At 38.6% G+C, this 17,024-nt stretch overlaps 1 protein-coding gene across 1 annotated transcript; it reads right to left on the reverse strand.

Annotated features, from left to right (window-relative positions):
- Positions 1-1,526: 1,526 nt before the first annotated feature.
- LOC109001415 (serine/threonine-protein kinase ATG1a) lies at positions 1,527-15,256 on the reverse strand. Its single transcript, XM_018978690.2, has 13 exons — positions 14,719-15,256; positions 14,487-14,604; positions 7,626-7,684; positions 7,028-7,092; positions 6,485-6,578; positions 6,317-6,397; positions 6,036-6,147; positions 5,751-5,805; positions 5,407-5,666; positions 4,966-5,330; positions 2,362-2,659; positions 2,196-2,266; positions 1,527-2,088 (listed from the first exon to the last, which is right to left on the reverse strand). Exons 1-13 carry the CDS (start codon positions 14,965-14,967, stop codon positions 1,849-1,851), a joined length of 2,067 nt encoding a protein of 688 aa, XP_018834235.1. The 5' UTR covers positions 14,968-15,256; the 3' UTR covers positions 1,527-1,848.
- Positions 15,257-17,024: the final 1,768 nt, after the last annotated feature.

Consider the following 17,024-nt stretch of genomic DNA (forward strand, 5'->3'; position numbering starts at 1 on the left):
GGTATGTCTATTGTCTGCGACATCTATTCATTTTTCCCTTCATCATATATGGATTAAGTGAGCGCTGAAGCCTGTTGGTTTTAGAGAACCATATCAAATGGGACGTGCTTTGTAGCTCATTGCATTTTGCTGATGTGGTGATTTTTCATTAAGGCTTTAATATCCACTTAAATTCAATGGCTTTTTCAATCTGGAGAGATGTAGACAATGCAGATTTTACAGTATTTAATGTCATCTATTGGAAGTGTGGACCCAAGAATGGAATGGGGCACATTGTCATAGGAGAGATCTTGATCCGATTTCTTTGCATGCACCTTTCTTGGCACTGAAGTAGAATTGAATTATTGAATTTTCTCAGGAGATTTTAATGCTTCTTTGTTGATAACTTCCCATCAAAGAGAAAAGCTCAAAGTTTATGAGTTCAGCCATTAATATGGGTGGTGCGTATTTGCCAAATGCTTGTAGTTTTTTTTTTTTTTTTTTAGCCTAATGCTTTTAGTTTTGCTTCCAGAAGATATTAGGATTTTGAGTACTGTTATTTTAAAACATACATTGGTTACATGGCATAATTTGAGATTCAAATGATAAGATTTGATTTGTAAAATTTAAATTTTAAAATTTATCTTTCGAATCAATTATGCCATGTAAATAGTATATAGTGTAAAAATCTGAGAATAGAATAACTCAAAAGGATTTTTTACAACTTTTTTACCCAAACATTTTTTATAATTCAGAACTATACAGTATTAAATGTGGAGTTTACATTACCCACAAGAAACATTTAAATAAGGGACAATGCTAGGGTGCACACTAAATATGCATCCTAAATATGCACACTAGTGTAAATAATTTTTTTTTTTTATAACATTTTTTAAACGTCCTTAATCATTAAAAAAATAAATATAAATATAAATTAACTAATAATCACTTAAACATTGAGAAAAAAATAAAAATATAAAAATATCAGTGAACATATTTTAGAATCATAGTACTATCATTTTCCTTAAAAAAGAGGAGTCCATATGTCGTGCCTATAGTAGCAAGTGTTTGGACTAGAAATTTGTAGGAATGAAACACTCGGGAAGATGAATAAATACCATTGATTGAGAGTCATCTTTGTATCATCGTCAAACTGTTGTATTCGGCCACACACTTGTTACTCTACACGAGCGTTTAGCAAACTCAAACTGAGGATAATATTACAAATCTACCCTTAGTAAAGAAATAAAACCAGTGGCCTTTCCTCAGCCAAAACCACCGAGCCTGATGTTGTATTCAGCATAATTGCATGCATTTTCACCTCGTTTGGTTACAAAGATAAGATGAAATAAAATATTATTAAAATAAAAATTTTTAATATTATTTTTATTTTGAAATTTAAAAAAAATTGAATTGTTTATTATATTTTACGTAAAAATTTAAAAAAATTATAACAATTAGATAATATAAGATCAGATGATTTATATAACCAAACGAGAGTTACGAGAGGCACTTCGCACTTGCTAGCAAACTACTACTACTAATGATAATAAATAATATTACATGCTCTTTTTAGTCATAATATTTACAGTGTTGTATGGACAAAGAATAGAAAAATTTATTTACACAAGCTCAAGCAATGAGGCCATTTCTCTCATTCTAGATGACCAACTATTGACATCACATCCCCTATACATCAGACACCAGTCAAAAGTATTTCACTCATCATGTTGATTAAAGAAAAGTTGATTTATAATATCCAACTCATCACCATAGGCAAAATTTGTACAGTGCAATCTTTCCACCATTTCTAGCAGCTGCTTCAGTAATCAGCAACCCGATGAAGCTGTTGTTTGAATGACTACCATGTTATTTGCCACGAGGGGGCGGCAGGGATTGCTTATGAGGATCCTGTGACACAAGGCAGCGAGACTGATGAGACTGCAAATTGATGATGTACTGCTGAATTCTCTTCATATCGGCACCAGTTAAGGAAAAAGGTGGGTTCAGTGGCAGGCACGTTGCTTCTCTTACAATAAATGAAAGCAGAAGCAATGCTTTAGAGTACAATGCTGCGGCCCTTTCCTTGTTCTTCATATACTCATCAACCTGGAATGAATGCAAACACTGTTTGAGGAAAGTACTGATTCATTTCTGAAAAGGATTTAGGGGTTTTAAAATGAGAGAGGATGAGGAAACAGTTTAAGTTTACTTACTGCCGCATTAGTCGCAATAGCGAGTGCTTTTTGGTATATTATTTCCATTGTGTCTGGCATCTCAGCAGCACCTGCAATACATTTGATGTACTTGAGTATATTTCAAAGCTACTTCTCTAATTGGAGAACAGAAATATTTCTTCTAGAAAGTTGAAGGCAGCCTAACCATCCATATCTCTGATATGAGACGATGACTTTTCTGCACGATCAAATGCAGAAAGAAATCCTTGTTCTGCCCACAAGGAAACAGATGAAGGCTCGCTAAAGTCTATATGTTTTCCAGAGTTCGATGACGAACCTGCACCTTCCAAATAAGGTATGGAGTCATTGGTGGAACTAGCTGCAGGTAGTTCACCTTCTGTGGTGGAGGTAAGCCAAGAACTGCAAATCTGAAGAGATTTCTTCCATATAGCCAAAACAACTAGTTCGACTGATAATGATTCTAGAAAAAGTCCAGCATCATACTGCAAGTGGTAGTAATTACCAGTCAGATGTGTGAGCTCTGAAATGCAGACCAATGGTGCAATATGCTCTTGATATAACGTTAAAAAAATGATGATGAATTATGTGTATAACTTTAAAACCACTTTCAAGCAATAACAGGTGAAACTGTATTAAATGACGGCAACGAGAAACAACAAGACTTCCATGCCAAACCAAACACATGGACAAGTCCTAATATTTCCAAAGGGATTCATATATAATGTTTTCTACTGTTAAACCGGGTAATTATAGCATATACACAATTGTACACCCCACACATTGCCACTTTAAGTGATTTTAAGTGAAAAGCACGTTTCATGCCCTTTATAAGCACAAGCTTCTGAACATTGGGCACTTATCTCAGATTGGGCCTTCCTCTTAAAAAGACCAATAAACTTTAGTCCCTAGTCCATATTGGTTAAAATTTAATCCCCAACTCATCTTTGAGAATCCCTACTAGTACTTATTTTCTTCTAATCATCGCTAACAACAAAGGCATCTTCTACTGTAACACGCAAATGACAGAGAGACTTGGGATAAGTCCATGACTATGGGCAACCATTGGACTAGACCCAACAGTCCGACCATGACTCTTCCCACTGAGAAAACCAATAGATCACTCATCAGCCCTGCCATTGGCACCATGGGCAAAACCCATGGATTACTCAGCATCTTCACTTCTGCGCTTAGTAAAAAGCAAGGGTTCTCCATCTCCTCCTCTAGCAAAGGCTTGCGATACTGCATCTTCCATGCCTTAGCTAGCACCTCCACGAAAGACCTACAACCAATAGCAATTGTCTTCACCCGACAATTCATACCCAAGAAAGAACCACCACCCTTGAAATCTGTGGGCTGGCAAGGAATAGGGTTTGGTCCAAACGCAGAAGGAAGAGCAATCCATGGGCCCAACACCTTCATATTCAGACAGGAACATTGGCAGATCCAGATCTGATCAGGGTCTTTCCCCTTCTTCAGCCATCTCATACAGAGCGTTTTAGGTCTCAGGAGATGTTGATCAATGAGAGGTGGTTCAGAAGGTAGTTGTGACTCCGTCACATATCTCCACTGTCATGATTTGCCCTGAGAGGCCAAACCTTGATCCCACAAGTCCATTGCAATGGGCTTTCCCTTCTTCCACCGCAGCAATGCTAGTAATAGCTCAGGAATGGATATGGACCTTGATTTAGAGAGGCATCACCTTATCCAGGAACCACCAAAGCCACACAGTCGGAAAGGAGAAAGGAATTGGATGCCCTTCACAGCACGCCTCGGGTATTAGATTTTGCAGGGATTCGTTAAATGGTTGTTCATTCTTCCACTTCAGATAATGAAGATATATGGCTAGGCCTATGGGTAATTCCAACTCAGAGATATCAAGTGGGGCTGCCCTTGCCCATCTTAGTTTGAATGGTGCTTCAATAGTTTATTTATGTCCCACTGAGTTGTGGCTAATTCTCTTGAGTGTTCAGTTGTCGCTAATCCTCCTGTGGATCCAAAGGAAAAGCTGAGGGCTTGTGTCAACTTCGATACGAGTGATGAGGGGTGGATTGGGGGGGTGGGGGGTTTCAGTCTCTCAGTCTGGCCTAGACTTGGCAGTGTTCTCTGAAGAGGTTCCCCTCCCATTAAGCACTTGTTTGCCAATTGCTAATAAGGCTAAGAAAGGGAAAATTTCTGCCTTGAGTTTTGAAGACTGAAGAATATCTGCCATGTGGTGAGAATTTCTTGGGACGAGTATCGTGAGTCCCTTGAGGCCTTGTTTACAGCCATCAAAGCAAGTCACTCCCTTGAGGACCGAGTCTCAGCCCTTGGTTCCAAAATGGGTAATAAAGGCAACAAAGATTTAAGAAAACTATACTACATCAACTATGATTTCCGTAGCATGAATCCGGTAAAGTTACACAGAAGACTGATTGTGAGCGTATTGAGGCATCCTCAGTCCTTTTTTGTGTTGATCAGGGATGGCATCCTCGGTTCTTGTTTTGCTTTGTGTGAGGAGTTTGTGATGCTTTTTGGGGCTTTAGGTGGAGTTCATTGCATAGCTAGTAGGGTTTTGTGTTGTCTAATCTCTGGAGGGGTAGTTTGTTTCTGTGGGATCGGACCTGGTGGGTTTAGGGCTTAGTTTGCTGGTTTTTTTCACTTCCCTTTTGACTAGGTATTTTTCACTTCGCTTTTAAAAAATGTGTATCCATATGTTATTACAGTATCGTCAGATTGATTCATGAGCACCACATCTTGTTTATCTGATAAGCACAACATCTGTTAAAGCCAAGAGCACTATATAACAAACCTTTTCTTGTGAGAGTTCTGCCAGAGCCTCGAGATAGTGATGTAACAAGTGGAGTCTAGTTGAAGGATGCAATATGGTTAGTCTTTGTGCTTCCCTTAATATAGAGGATGCATTTGATGTCACTAAGAGATCTGATCCATGGCTTTGTGCAGTTTCTGGACCACCAACAGAACTATCGGCCAGCTCCATTTTTTGCATTGCAACAGCTATATCCAAGTCATTCTTCCTCAAAGGATAAAGAGAAACTCTGCTTGTAGATTTTTCTTGCAGGGAAGTCTCGAGGTAATAAGAGAAACCCTCCACTGAAGCAAATGGAGCATTGACAAGGACATAATCTTTCTCAATAGACTCCACTGAATCAGAAACTGTATAGATAAGACAAATAAGAAATTTCAAACAACGCACGAACACAAGGGAAACATCCTAAGAAGAGAAACAGACCTGGACGCTGATCTGATGAACATCCCTCATCGACAGATTTCCCCATCCTATGACTTGAAATATTTGGGGTAAACCCATGACCACTATTGGTGATGGATGAATTGTCACCATACTCCACTTGCTTTAGTATGTTGTCATGTAAAGATGTAATTAATTTGGGATTTCTGCTATATGAGCTCGTGGGATGCACTGAATTGAAATTCCCATCCATTGACTTCATTGGTTGAAGTGGAGAAAAGTACTCAACCTCCACATTTGGTCTGCAAGTTAAAGATAATAGTTATGCATTGACCCAAAAAGAACCAACGCAATGAATTATATACATCAGAAGGTAAGAGTATAACCTGGGCTCCCGTAGGAACTTGTGGTTAAAGAAATCCTTGAATGTTAATCTCTCAACTGCAAATTGAAGTGTTTAGATAAACATGGAGGTTTCTAGATGAGCTACACAGGCAAAAGACTTAAGATTATAATAACTAGTAGCAGAACAAATAATAAGTATGTTCGATTGTTGACCGCTAATTCATATAAATAAATCCACAAACATCCACCAACACCCCACCCCACTCACCCAACCGACCCAAAACAAATAAAAAAGAATATAATAAATTAGTACCCCAACAGAGTACCTGGGTTTTGAAGTAATAGACTTCGGACAAGATCCACACAATCTGGATGTATTTCTTCCAAACTACCTTGTGGAAATTGCAGCTCAGTTGATGTTAAAATGTTCTGAAAAAGCTGTAATACACAACTAATCAGAATAGGTATGAAATAGTACAGAAAACATATATGATCATATTGCCATCCCTCTTTTAGCTTTAATGGCTTGATCATGCATGGAAAATCTTATGATTTTTCATATAGTAATTCAGCTTATAATAATAGTTCAGATAATTTTTTTTGAAACCTGCAAATGACTATTGCCATCAAATGGCGGCTTCCCAGTCACCAGCTGGAATAAAATGGCCCCAACACTCCATAAGTCAGCCTGCAGGCAGCACCAATAGAATAAGAATAGAACGGCACACCTATCTACAAGAAGAAACAATGTGAATTCAATTTAATATTGTTTCACCTTTGCATCATATTTCTGGTTCTGAATAATTTCTGGAGCCATGTATAATGGCGAACCACATAGGGTATCAGCCAAGCCTTGGGGCATCAGGGACCTGCCAAATAAATAAGTCAATGAAACAACAGCATGCACAAAAAAATTTGAAATATTATCGCCTTGCTTTATCTTTTGCATCATATTAATATTATTCCACATTATGTAGGGAAACACTTAAGAAATTACCGAGGATTAAAAGGCTCATAATTAATAAGATAATCTCTTATACTATATAATTGTGATTAAGACTCAATAATTACCTAGGCATGTGCCTTACTCGATAAGTTAAGATTTCAGCAACATATGACCTCGATAAACTTTGTTGAATCCATATAGGCAAGGCTAACATATTGGGACAAGTTTTTGTTGAGCTCTCTTATGTTAATGATGACTTCTCTACTCTAGGAAATTTCAGAGATTAAAGTACCCCATAGTTACTGCAGTTTGTCTCAATTTAATGCAGAAATGCTCTTGAAATTGTTAGACGTAATATCAGAACAATTTTACCTTGCAAAACCAAAATCACCAATCTTCAAAATCAGAGTTGCTTCCCTAGTTGACAAGAGCAAGTTCTGCAGATTTTAGAAGAAAAAGTCAGGAAGACTCGAACCAATCACAAAAAAATATTACGTGTCATCTCAATCCAGGCATAGAAGTTATAACTATTCCATCAAAATAAGAACCATGCTTATGGATGTAACTTTGATTTACCAAGTGACCTTCAGACATATTAATTATTAAGTGATAACTTATCAAAAAAAAAAGTGATAGTTACATTCAGTTCCTTCAGAGGTCCCGCCTTTGCTTTTACAAAACTGAACACATAGCAAACAAAAAAAAAAAAGGAATAGAAGGCAGTATGGAGCACAGGAGCTCCTCTAGTACTAATTAACCATATAACAGAAATCATATATATGTGAGAACTTCTCACACTCTAACCTGAAGTAGGATGACAAGCCAACAACGGCATAGCATTCTAATTTCTGACAAACAACATGGATAGTACAGAGGCACTCATGGTTACCAGATCTAAATTTGACTTCAGCATCATATCAATCAAAAGAGCAGATGTTTGAAATCCCAGTTTGAGGAGAAACATAAATACCTGTGGTTTCAAATCTCGGTGGATGAGGTGTTTTTCATGAAGTATTTGCAACCCTGCGGCTGCACAGGACAATCCAGACTAACAATTAAAGGTCAAAATTTTATGATTTTATTTTTGGTTACGACTGAAACAAAGAGAACCCGCGGGAAATAAAATGCAGTAGGCTATTGAGAATCGGCACATTGGAAGATACCCACTAGCCTAATCATTAATGAAAGTGATTTGATTGCCTTTACACAGCCCACAGCAAGGCATAAGACTGAGCCGAGCATATACCCAATAATCTAACCACTAAAAAAATTACCTTTGTCTAATTGAAAAGTCAGAGGAAAAACAAAAGACGACATCTGTAAGGTCAGGCACAAACCCACTTGGGTGCACAGTAAAAAAATAAATCAGTTATAATCCAAGAAATCAATGTTATGGTCCAGGAAATGATTTCAGGTAAATTCTGGCAATTCAAGTAGCCAGGCACTCCAAGGTTGCACACGGCAAGATGAGATTCAAACTGATGATAATCTTCATTCAAATACGCTGGCCTTTAATAGGCGTTTACAGACTTGCAATTAATTAGGAAATAATTGACCCACTTTGCACGGACTAGTGCGTTAACAAATAACAACCCACTTAACAAATCATGGCCCATGAACTGTAACGGCCCATTGACTTAGTCTAGACCCAACTGAATTAAAAAAACATGCATAACTGGTAATACCCTTTAACAATAAAAGTAATTCCCTAACTTACGTAGCCCTACTACACTTAGGCATTTTGGGCGTGTAATATAACCCTTCCCTTCAGAAGAACTCGCCCACGAGTTCGGGATATGTCTTGCACAACTCCTCTGCATAAGCCATGTGGCATCCTCCTTGTTAGCTCCCTTCTATTGAACCAAGAAATCAACTCCCGCGCGATTTCCCTTTTTCTTGAGCCTTCTGTCTATTATTTTCTCTGGTTTGGGGGCCATTGTGCCGTTCTCCATCACTGTCGGTAGTCTAGGGTTAAGGTTTACCTAGATCCCAAGCTTCCTTTTTAGGTAAGAAATATGAAATACTGGGTAAATCTAGGATTCTTTGGGTAGATCGAGCTTGTATGCAACTTTTCCAATTTTTTGAATGATCTGGAAAGGCCCAAAATACCTTGGAGAAAGCTTCAAGCTTTTCCTCACTACGACCGTCATCTGTCTATAGGGTCTTAATCTCAAATAGACCCAATCTCCCACGTTATAGTCCCTTTCTGTTCTCTTTTTGTCCGCGTACAGCTTCATTCTTTTTTGAGCTTCTTGCAAGTTTACCCGTGCCAGGGTGAGACTGAAATCTCAGCTTCTCATTTCGTCTTCAACCGCTTGTACTGCCATGGTCCCAGGCTCATATGGGAGGAGTCATGGTGGCTCTTGTCTGTAAACTATCTCAAAGGGGGAGAACTCAGTGGAAGAGTGCTCTGAGATATTGTATGTCCACTCGGCTAAAGCTAGCCAACTGGCCCAATCTTTGAGTTGATCACTGGTAAAGCACCTGAGGTACCCTTCTAACCATTTGTTCATTACTTCTATATGCCCGTCCGTTTGAGGGTGTTATGCCAAACTCATTAGCAGCTTGGTTCCACTTAAGTGGAAGATTTCTTTCCAAAAGTTGCTTGTGAATATTGCATCTCGATCACTGACTATGCTTTGCGGTATGCCGTGCAATTTGAATATGTTTTCCATGAATGCTTTTGCGACTGTTGTTGTTGTATATGGATGTGTCATTGGTATGAAATGACTGTACTTGCTGAACCTGTCTACTATCACCATGATGACACTGTATCCCTTGGACAAAGGCAATCCCTCTATGAAATCCATATTGATATCTACCCATACTTTACTTGGTATTGGCCGAGGCTGTAAAGCCCCAACTGGTTTGAGATCTTTTGTTTTGTTTCTTTGGCATACCTCGCATTCTCTTATAATTTTTTGATGTCCCTTCTCATGCCATGCCAAAAGAATTCCCTCTTGAGCCTGGAGTGAGTCTTTTGTAAACCAATATGCCCTCCCATAGGGCTGCTATGGAATTGCTGCATGACTTGCTCCTACTGTATCTTTAGGGTTCCCAAGTGTAACCTCCCTTTATTGAATAGGAACCCTCCTCTAAACTAGTACTTGAAGGGATCAAGATTACCTTGATGGTAGTAGTTGAGTAACTGCTGCAACAGGGGATCTTGGTGGTATACTTGATGGAGCCCTTCTCACCAATTAACTGTAACGATACTAATGGCCTTGGCGTCCCCATAATTAGTCATGGTCACCTCTAGTTCTGAATTGTTCCCTTGGTCTGGCTGGAGAGGGCATCTGCTGCCTTATTTCCTTTGCCACTGCTATATTCCACACCAAAATCAAAGCCTAACAGCTTTGTTATTCACTTTTGCTGAAAAGGTGTTCCAACCTTTTACTCCAAAAGATGCTTTAGAGCTTGAGGGTCAGTCCTTACTTTAAATCTGTGCCCCAACAAATAATGTCTCCATTTACGAAATACCAACACAAGAGCCAAAAATTCTTTTTCATAAGTGGATAGGAACATATTTTTACCTTTTAAGGCTTGGCTGCTAGCGCCTCCCTTCCTGCATTAAAACAACTCCCAAACCATTTCCAAAAGCATCACATTCTACCACGAACATCTTGGAGAAATCTAGTAAGCCAAGAACAGGAGGGGTCACCATGGCTACCTTTAATGCTGCAAATGCTTGGCTGGCCTCCTCACTCCACTTAAAGGAATTTTTCTAGAGTAAAGCAGTTAGAGGGGCTGCAATACTTCCATATCCCTTTATAAACTTCCTGTAATAACTTGTTAAACCCAAAAATCACCTTAGAGCCTTAGGATTCTTAGGTTCAGGCCACTCCATCATGGTTGTAATCTTTAATGGATCTGCTTTGGCTCCATCTTTGGAAATTACATCGCCCAAATACTCCACTTCCAGACAGCCAAAAACACATTTTGAGGCCTTAGTATACAGCTGGTGTTATCTCAAAACTTCTTTTTTTTTTTGGAATGGAGCATACTCATCTCATTAAGAAATCGAAGTTACAAGTGTGACTTATCGATACAAGAAATTCCAATACACAGAAAATCCAGTAATAAGCCAACTAACTCAACAGATCTGTAGCTTCCCCACACACAAATACATTTGCAGTAGACATTGTCTTAACTTCTAACCAAACTTTCTCGAACCCGAGAAAGCGCTCTGTAAAAACAGAACTTAAAGGTCCTCTCTATCCTCCCAGGGGAGAAGAGTACGGGACACTGCTATGGACATCAAATCCAAAGCCTATTCCTATTTTATTATAACTAAAACTAACAAACTACTGTAAAAAAACTACAATAACAACTACAAGACCACAAGCTCTGATGAGACCTCAGACGACACGCCCACCGCAAGCATCGTCATTTCGAGTTCTGGTGGAGCGAGCACCCAGCGTACATACAGACCACAACAGCCCGGCCGTATAACCACCGGCCGTAGCATCGCCCCACACTCTCGAAAGCCTTGCCCCGGATTACGTCCGATCTAAGGGTCCAAACCTCACTCGGGTCAACAAAAGCAACACCAACATAAGAAAACAAGACAAGCTACAAAAAACTGAAACGGACAACAACATAGAAACGAAACAAAAGACAGTACAAAAAAAAAACGGATGAACAGTACACATTTGGTCGGCAATATTTCGTGCAGGACTGTTCACGCTGGGAGGAAAGCCGACGGTCAGACTTGGAAGACCTGGAGCCAGCGGTTCCACAGCAACCGAGCGTGGTGTCGGTAGAGGGTTCCTCGGTGGCGCGTGAGGGCCACGCACCAACGCTGTCCGGATTTTCGTCCCGCGCGTGCGGTCTACGCGCCACTCCGATGGACACCGGATTTGGAGGTTTTGAAGATCGGCGGCTGGGCTTCACACCGGTGGGGCGCGTGTAGAGAACTGGTGGCCGGAAAGGCTCGAACGGCGATCCTCCCTTATTCGGCCTAAAAATACAAAGAAAAATAAAAACACTACACAGAAGTTAAAAACTAGACAGAGAAGAGGGAGAGGGCAAGGGGAGGGGGCGAGGAGCCGAAGCTCCCACCCCCTTTCAGCAGATCTTGAGGTTTTGGACGATTAAGGGAGTTTTTCGTTCGGAGCTAGTATTAAAAAGACTAGTTGAACAAAGTTATCTCGAAACTTCTAAGATAGCTTTAAGATGCCCTCAATGTTTTTCAACAAATTTACTGTACACAAGTATGTCATCAAAAAAATCTAACACAAATTTCCTGAGATACGACCTGAATATCCCATTCATCAACCCTTGAAAGGTTGATGAAGCATTGGTGAGCCTAAAGGCATCACTAAAAACTCATAATGCCCCTCATGTGTACAAAATGCAGTTTTGGGTACATCTTCGGGTTTCATCCTGATTTGATGGTAGCCCGATCGCAAGTCAAGTTTAGAAAACAACTCAGCACCATTAAGCTCATCCAATAACTCATCTATATTATGAATGGAAAACTTATCTTTGATGGTATCTTTGTTGAGAGCTTGGTAATCAATGCACATACGCCAGCTCCCATCTGCTTTCCTCACCAAGAGAATTGGTGAAGAGTATGGACTTTGACTTGGTTGGATGATCCTAGCCTTTAACATCTCCCTGACCAGCTTCTCAATTTCTTCTTTCTGATAATAAGGGTATCGATAGGGCCTAACACATGTTAGTTTAGCTACTTCTTGGAGTTGGATCTGGTGGTCGTGACTCCTAGGGGGTGGGAGTCCATTGGGTTCAGCAAACACTATTTTGAATTCATTCAAAACAGCTTGTATGGTAGGGCTCTACTGGTGCTCCTCCTGGACTATCACTGATCTCCATAAACTGTAGCCATATTCCTCTTCCTTCTACAAGGGCAGCTTTGCTCAAACTATGTTCTTCCTCTATGGCCTTCTCAGGTAGCCTCAAACCCTGCAAAAATAAATTCCCCCCTTCCACAAAGAAACTCATACTTAAATCAGCAAAGTTCCACTGAATAGTCCCCAAACTTCTTAACCAATCTACCCCTAACACAACATCACACCCTCCTAGGGTTAATAAGAATAGATTGGCTAAAATGTTACAGCTTGGCATTTTTAAAATAATTGTCTTACAGCAACCAAAGCAAGGAAGGATGTCCCCATTAGCAACCTGGACTGCCAAGTGGCCTTCTTCCACTAGTAGTTTTGCCCTCCTTGCTACATTCACATCAATAAAACTGAACATTTACCAATTTTCCCAACTAACCTCATGGTTTTGGGAGAAGGTGTCCCTGCAATGGCATGCAGGGATATGCCTAATAGTTCAGCTTGCTAAACTACAGGTATGACCTCTATATGAGGCTGGTTAAAGGTCTCTTCTTCTTCCAATTCTTCTTCTTCTTCCCCTTCAAATTCCATTCCTTCCAGTAAGTATAGTTTGGGCCTACTGCATTTGTGTCCTTGATGATACTTTTCATCACAAAAATTGCACAGACCTTTATCCCTTCTTTCCTGCATTTGGTTGGGACTTATACACTTTATGGGAAAAGGGTTTCTTCTCTGGAATGGTGGGTTAGGTATCGGGTTTTGGGGGGTTGGAAATCTAAGTACTGGATTTAGGGCTGGTAATCTAGGTATGGTATTTTGTCCAGGTAATCTGAGAGGAGTGGGCTTGAATGAGGGTGCATAAGGGCTTTGGGCTTGAGTGTTTCGGCAAGGATACTGTTTTCCGGTCACTTCTTCTTTTTGTAGCCGAGCCAAACCAAAAGCAGCAACAAGAGTATTTGGCTTGAACATGGTAACAATAATTCGCAATTCATCTTTTAAACCACTTAGAAAAGTACTTATACGAAACTCTTCACTTACCCCACTTATTTTGTAGGATAGGTTCTCAAAAGTTGTTTGGTAATCCTCTACGCTCCCTGTCTGCATCAATTTGGTGAATGCACACACTGGATCCTCGTATGCCGAAGGCCTGAATCTGGTGCGGAGATCCTCCAAGAAGTCACCCCATTTTGTCACTGGGCTTGACTCTTTCAGCCAATAATACCGAGTCAGCGCCTTCCCTTCCATGTGAAAAGAAGCAATTTCCAGCTTGTGATCCTCCAGAGTATCAAAATAATTGAAGAACTGATGCGCCTTCAAGATCCATTCACTGGGATCTCCCCTATCGAAGCGAGGAAAATTCAACCGAAGAGATCTAGCCTGGATCCCCCCGTGTCCATCAAATAGAGGATTAGCATTTAGTTTTACATTGTTAGAAGTCTCTTCTCCTGAACTGAGTTTAGTTGTAATTTGTACCAACCTATCATAGCTTGATGCCAAATTATTGAATTGCTGCAGCACACCTTCTATTAGCATTCCCTGCCTGGATTGCTCTTCCTTCAGTGCAGCGGTTCCCTCTTGTAAATTGTTTACTGTTTAAGATAACTGTGATAGTCGTGTTCTCTCAGCCATATCGCAAGAACCTGGCTCTGATACCAACTTGTTATGGTCTAGGAAATGATTTCAGGTAAATTCTAGCAATTCGAGTAGCCAGGCACTCCAAGGTTGCACATGGCAAGATGAGATTCAAACTGATGATAATCTTCATTCATAATACGCTGGCCTTTAATAGGCGTTTACAGACTTGCAATTAATTAGGAAATAACTGACCCACTTCGCACGGACTAGTGCATTAACAAATCATGGCCCATGAACTGTAACATCCCATTGATCTAGACCCAACTGAATTAAAAAAACATGCAGAACCGATAATACCCTTTAACAATAAAAGTAATTCCCTGACTTGTAGCCCTACTACACTTGGGCATTTTGGGCGTGTAACAATCAAAAAGTAAAATTACGGTTGATCATACCCAATTGCCTCATGAAGTGCCTTGCATCTGCCTCGGAGACTTTGCCGTGGTGTTGAATGTAGGCTGCTAGGTCACCACGATCACAATACTCCAAAACAAGGTAAATTCTATCCTCAGTCTGCAAACCCCCCAAGAAACACCAAACAAAATCCACGTATAATTATAATTATCATTAAAACAAAAAACAACGTCTACTGCAGAAGAGAACCGAGAAAGCAACAACAGTTTGTACCTCGATGACCTCGAAAAGGCGAATAATGTTTGGGTTATTAATGGTGCTGAGAATGGAAATCTCTTTGAGTAAATTCTCACTGACTTTTGGGCTAAGCTTCGTCCTGTCTATCTCTTTGACAGCGACCTCTGCACCCGAGTAGCGGTGCCTGGACCTCCAGACGACGGCGAAGGAACCCCATCCAATTCTCGGTCCAAGTATATAGTCCCCGACCAACCGGTACCGGCGGTTGTGGTCTCCAAGATCCATGTCCTGTTCTCGAAGTGGACGACCACAACAGGGTCTTCCTGTTCTCGTTTAATTGTGGGATATCCAGCGATCAGGTGGTTTTGTTTTTGAGGGTTTTGAGGTGTTGGGGATGAGGAATATCATTTGAGTTGAAGAGATTTTTTAACTTTTTGGTACTACGTTGTTGGGAAAGGATGCGTATTTTGTGTGGAAACGACGCCGATGTTGTTTGCAGGCTGAAAGGACAATCTTTTTCGGAGAACAGGGAAGAGAGAGAATTGAGTTGCTGACTGCTGAGTGGACGCATAGCTTATCCCTCATCAGCTGACTGTTTTTTCCACAAAAATAATATTATGTTTATGAATATATTTATATGCAAAAATTCTCTTTAATAACAATTTTTTTCTTACTTAATGCATGGATGATGTAAAACTAATTTGCATTCGAAAATGATGTGTATAGTTTTAGGAGATCAATATCTTGTATTTTCAATAGAAAAATAGATAAATTTGAGATTTGCGTGAAAAATATCTCGTTTTTTAACGATGAACTCTAACTATTTTTAAAAAATTACTGCATAAAATTTACTCGTTCTAAAATTATATTTAGTATTACTTATATTAAATTAGGTAACATAAAATAATATCGATAATTTTTTTTTTATTGTAATTATGATCCAATAATAACTAATGTATTTAAATGCCAACTTGTGAGTAAAATTTAAAGAGTTGTTTGGATACAAAAAAGACTTTTAACCCATCTCATCTAATATCATCTAATTATTATAATTTTTTTAAATTCTCACACAAAATATAAGAAATAATTCAATTTTTTTAAATCTCAAAATAAAAATAATATTCTAACAATAGTCTAATTTAACTTTCATCTCAACTCACTATCTAAACCTCCTCTTAAATGTTATTTAAACCATCAAATATCAATTTTAATTTAACTCATAAATAAGATAATAAGATTTTCAATATGTCCTTATTAAGGGTGTAACCGGTCCGGTTCGGTCCGGTTTTGGACAAAATCTAAGACCGAACCGGTATGTACCGGTATTGTATTTTCTAAAACCGATTACGCACCGGTTACTCTCCTAAACCAGTACTTCCTGTTCTACCAATTTCCAGTCCGGTCCGGTCCGGTTTTTCAGTTTTTTTAAAATGTAAATTTCACAATTTGTCATTAAAAATTTGTTTATAAAAAAAAAACTTTTAGTATTAATTATAAGTATTAGTATTAGTTATAATCTTTTAATAAAAACTTTTAGTATTAATTATAAGTATAACTATAATCTATTGTCTATATTAGACTATTAGTATTATTTATAAACTTATATATTAGTATTAACATTTAATGTAATAATTTATAAATTATAATATGAAATTATTTCATATATGTGTATATATATATATATATGAAATTATAAATTAACATTTAATGTATAAATTTATAATTATACATTATATATAAAACTTATTTATATATATTTAATATATATTTAAAATATTTTGTATAAAATTTATATATAAAAATATTATTTTTTTACTTTTTTTAATCAACCGGTCTGGTCCGGTTCAGTCCGGTCCAAAAAATCCCAAAACCAGAACCGGACCGAAACTGGCCGATTTTTACATTTTAAAAATCAGTTCCGAATTGGAATGGTTCAAAACCGATAAAACCGGTCCAGTCCGGTCCGGTCCGGACCGATTTTCCGGTTTGATTTTACACCTCTAGTCCTTATCTACATTGATTATCAATTTTGGGTCTTTTTACTTTGTCTTTAATGTTTAGTGACTTTTTTCTTTTTGAAAAGTTCAAATATGGGTATTGAATTTGACCATAACGTGTCATATCCTGTGTCTATTGACTCTATTCTATATTCCCATCGTTTCATATCCTAAAAGATAATATGATTTTTTTTTTCCACAATTGGGGTTCATAAAAGGAATATAGAGAAGAAATTTGTTCAAAATTTAGTGCATAAAGTTGATGGAAGGTACACATTCGGACTGAAAACTGAACCGATTGATTTGCTTTTGATCTAAAATCAAAATCGACCGACAAGTTTTTTT

The sequence above is a fragment of the Juglans regia genome, chromosome 12 (assembly GCF_001411555.2).
Source record: "Juglans regia cultivar Chandler chromosome 12, Walnut 2.0, whole genome shotgun sequence".
Classification (NCBI taxonomy): Eukaryota; Viridiplantae; Streptophyta; class Magnoliopsida; order Fagales; family Juglandaceae; genus Juglans; species Juglans regia.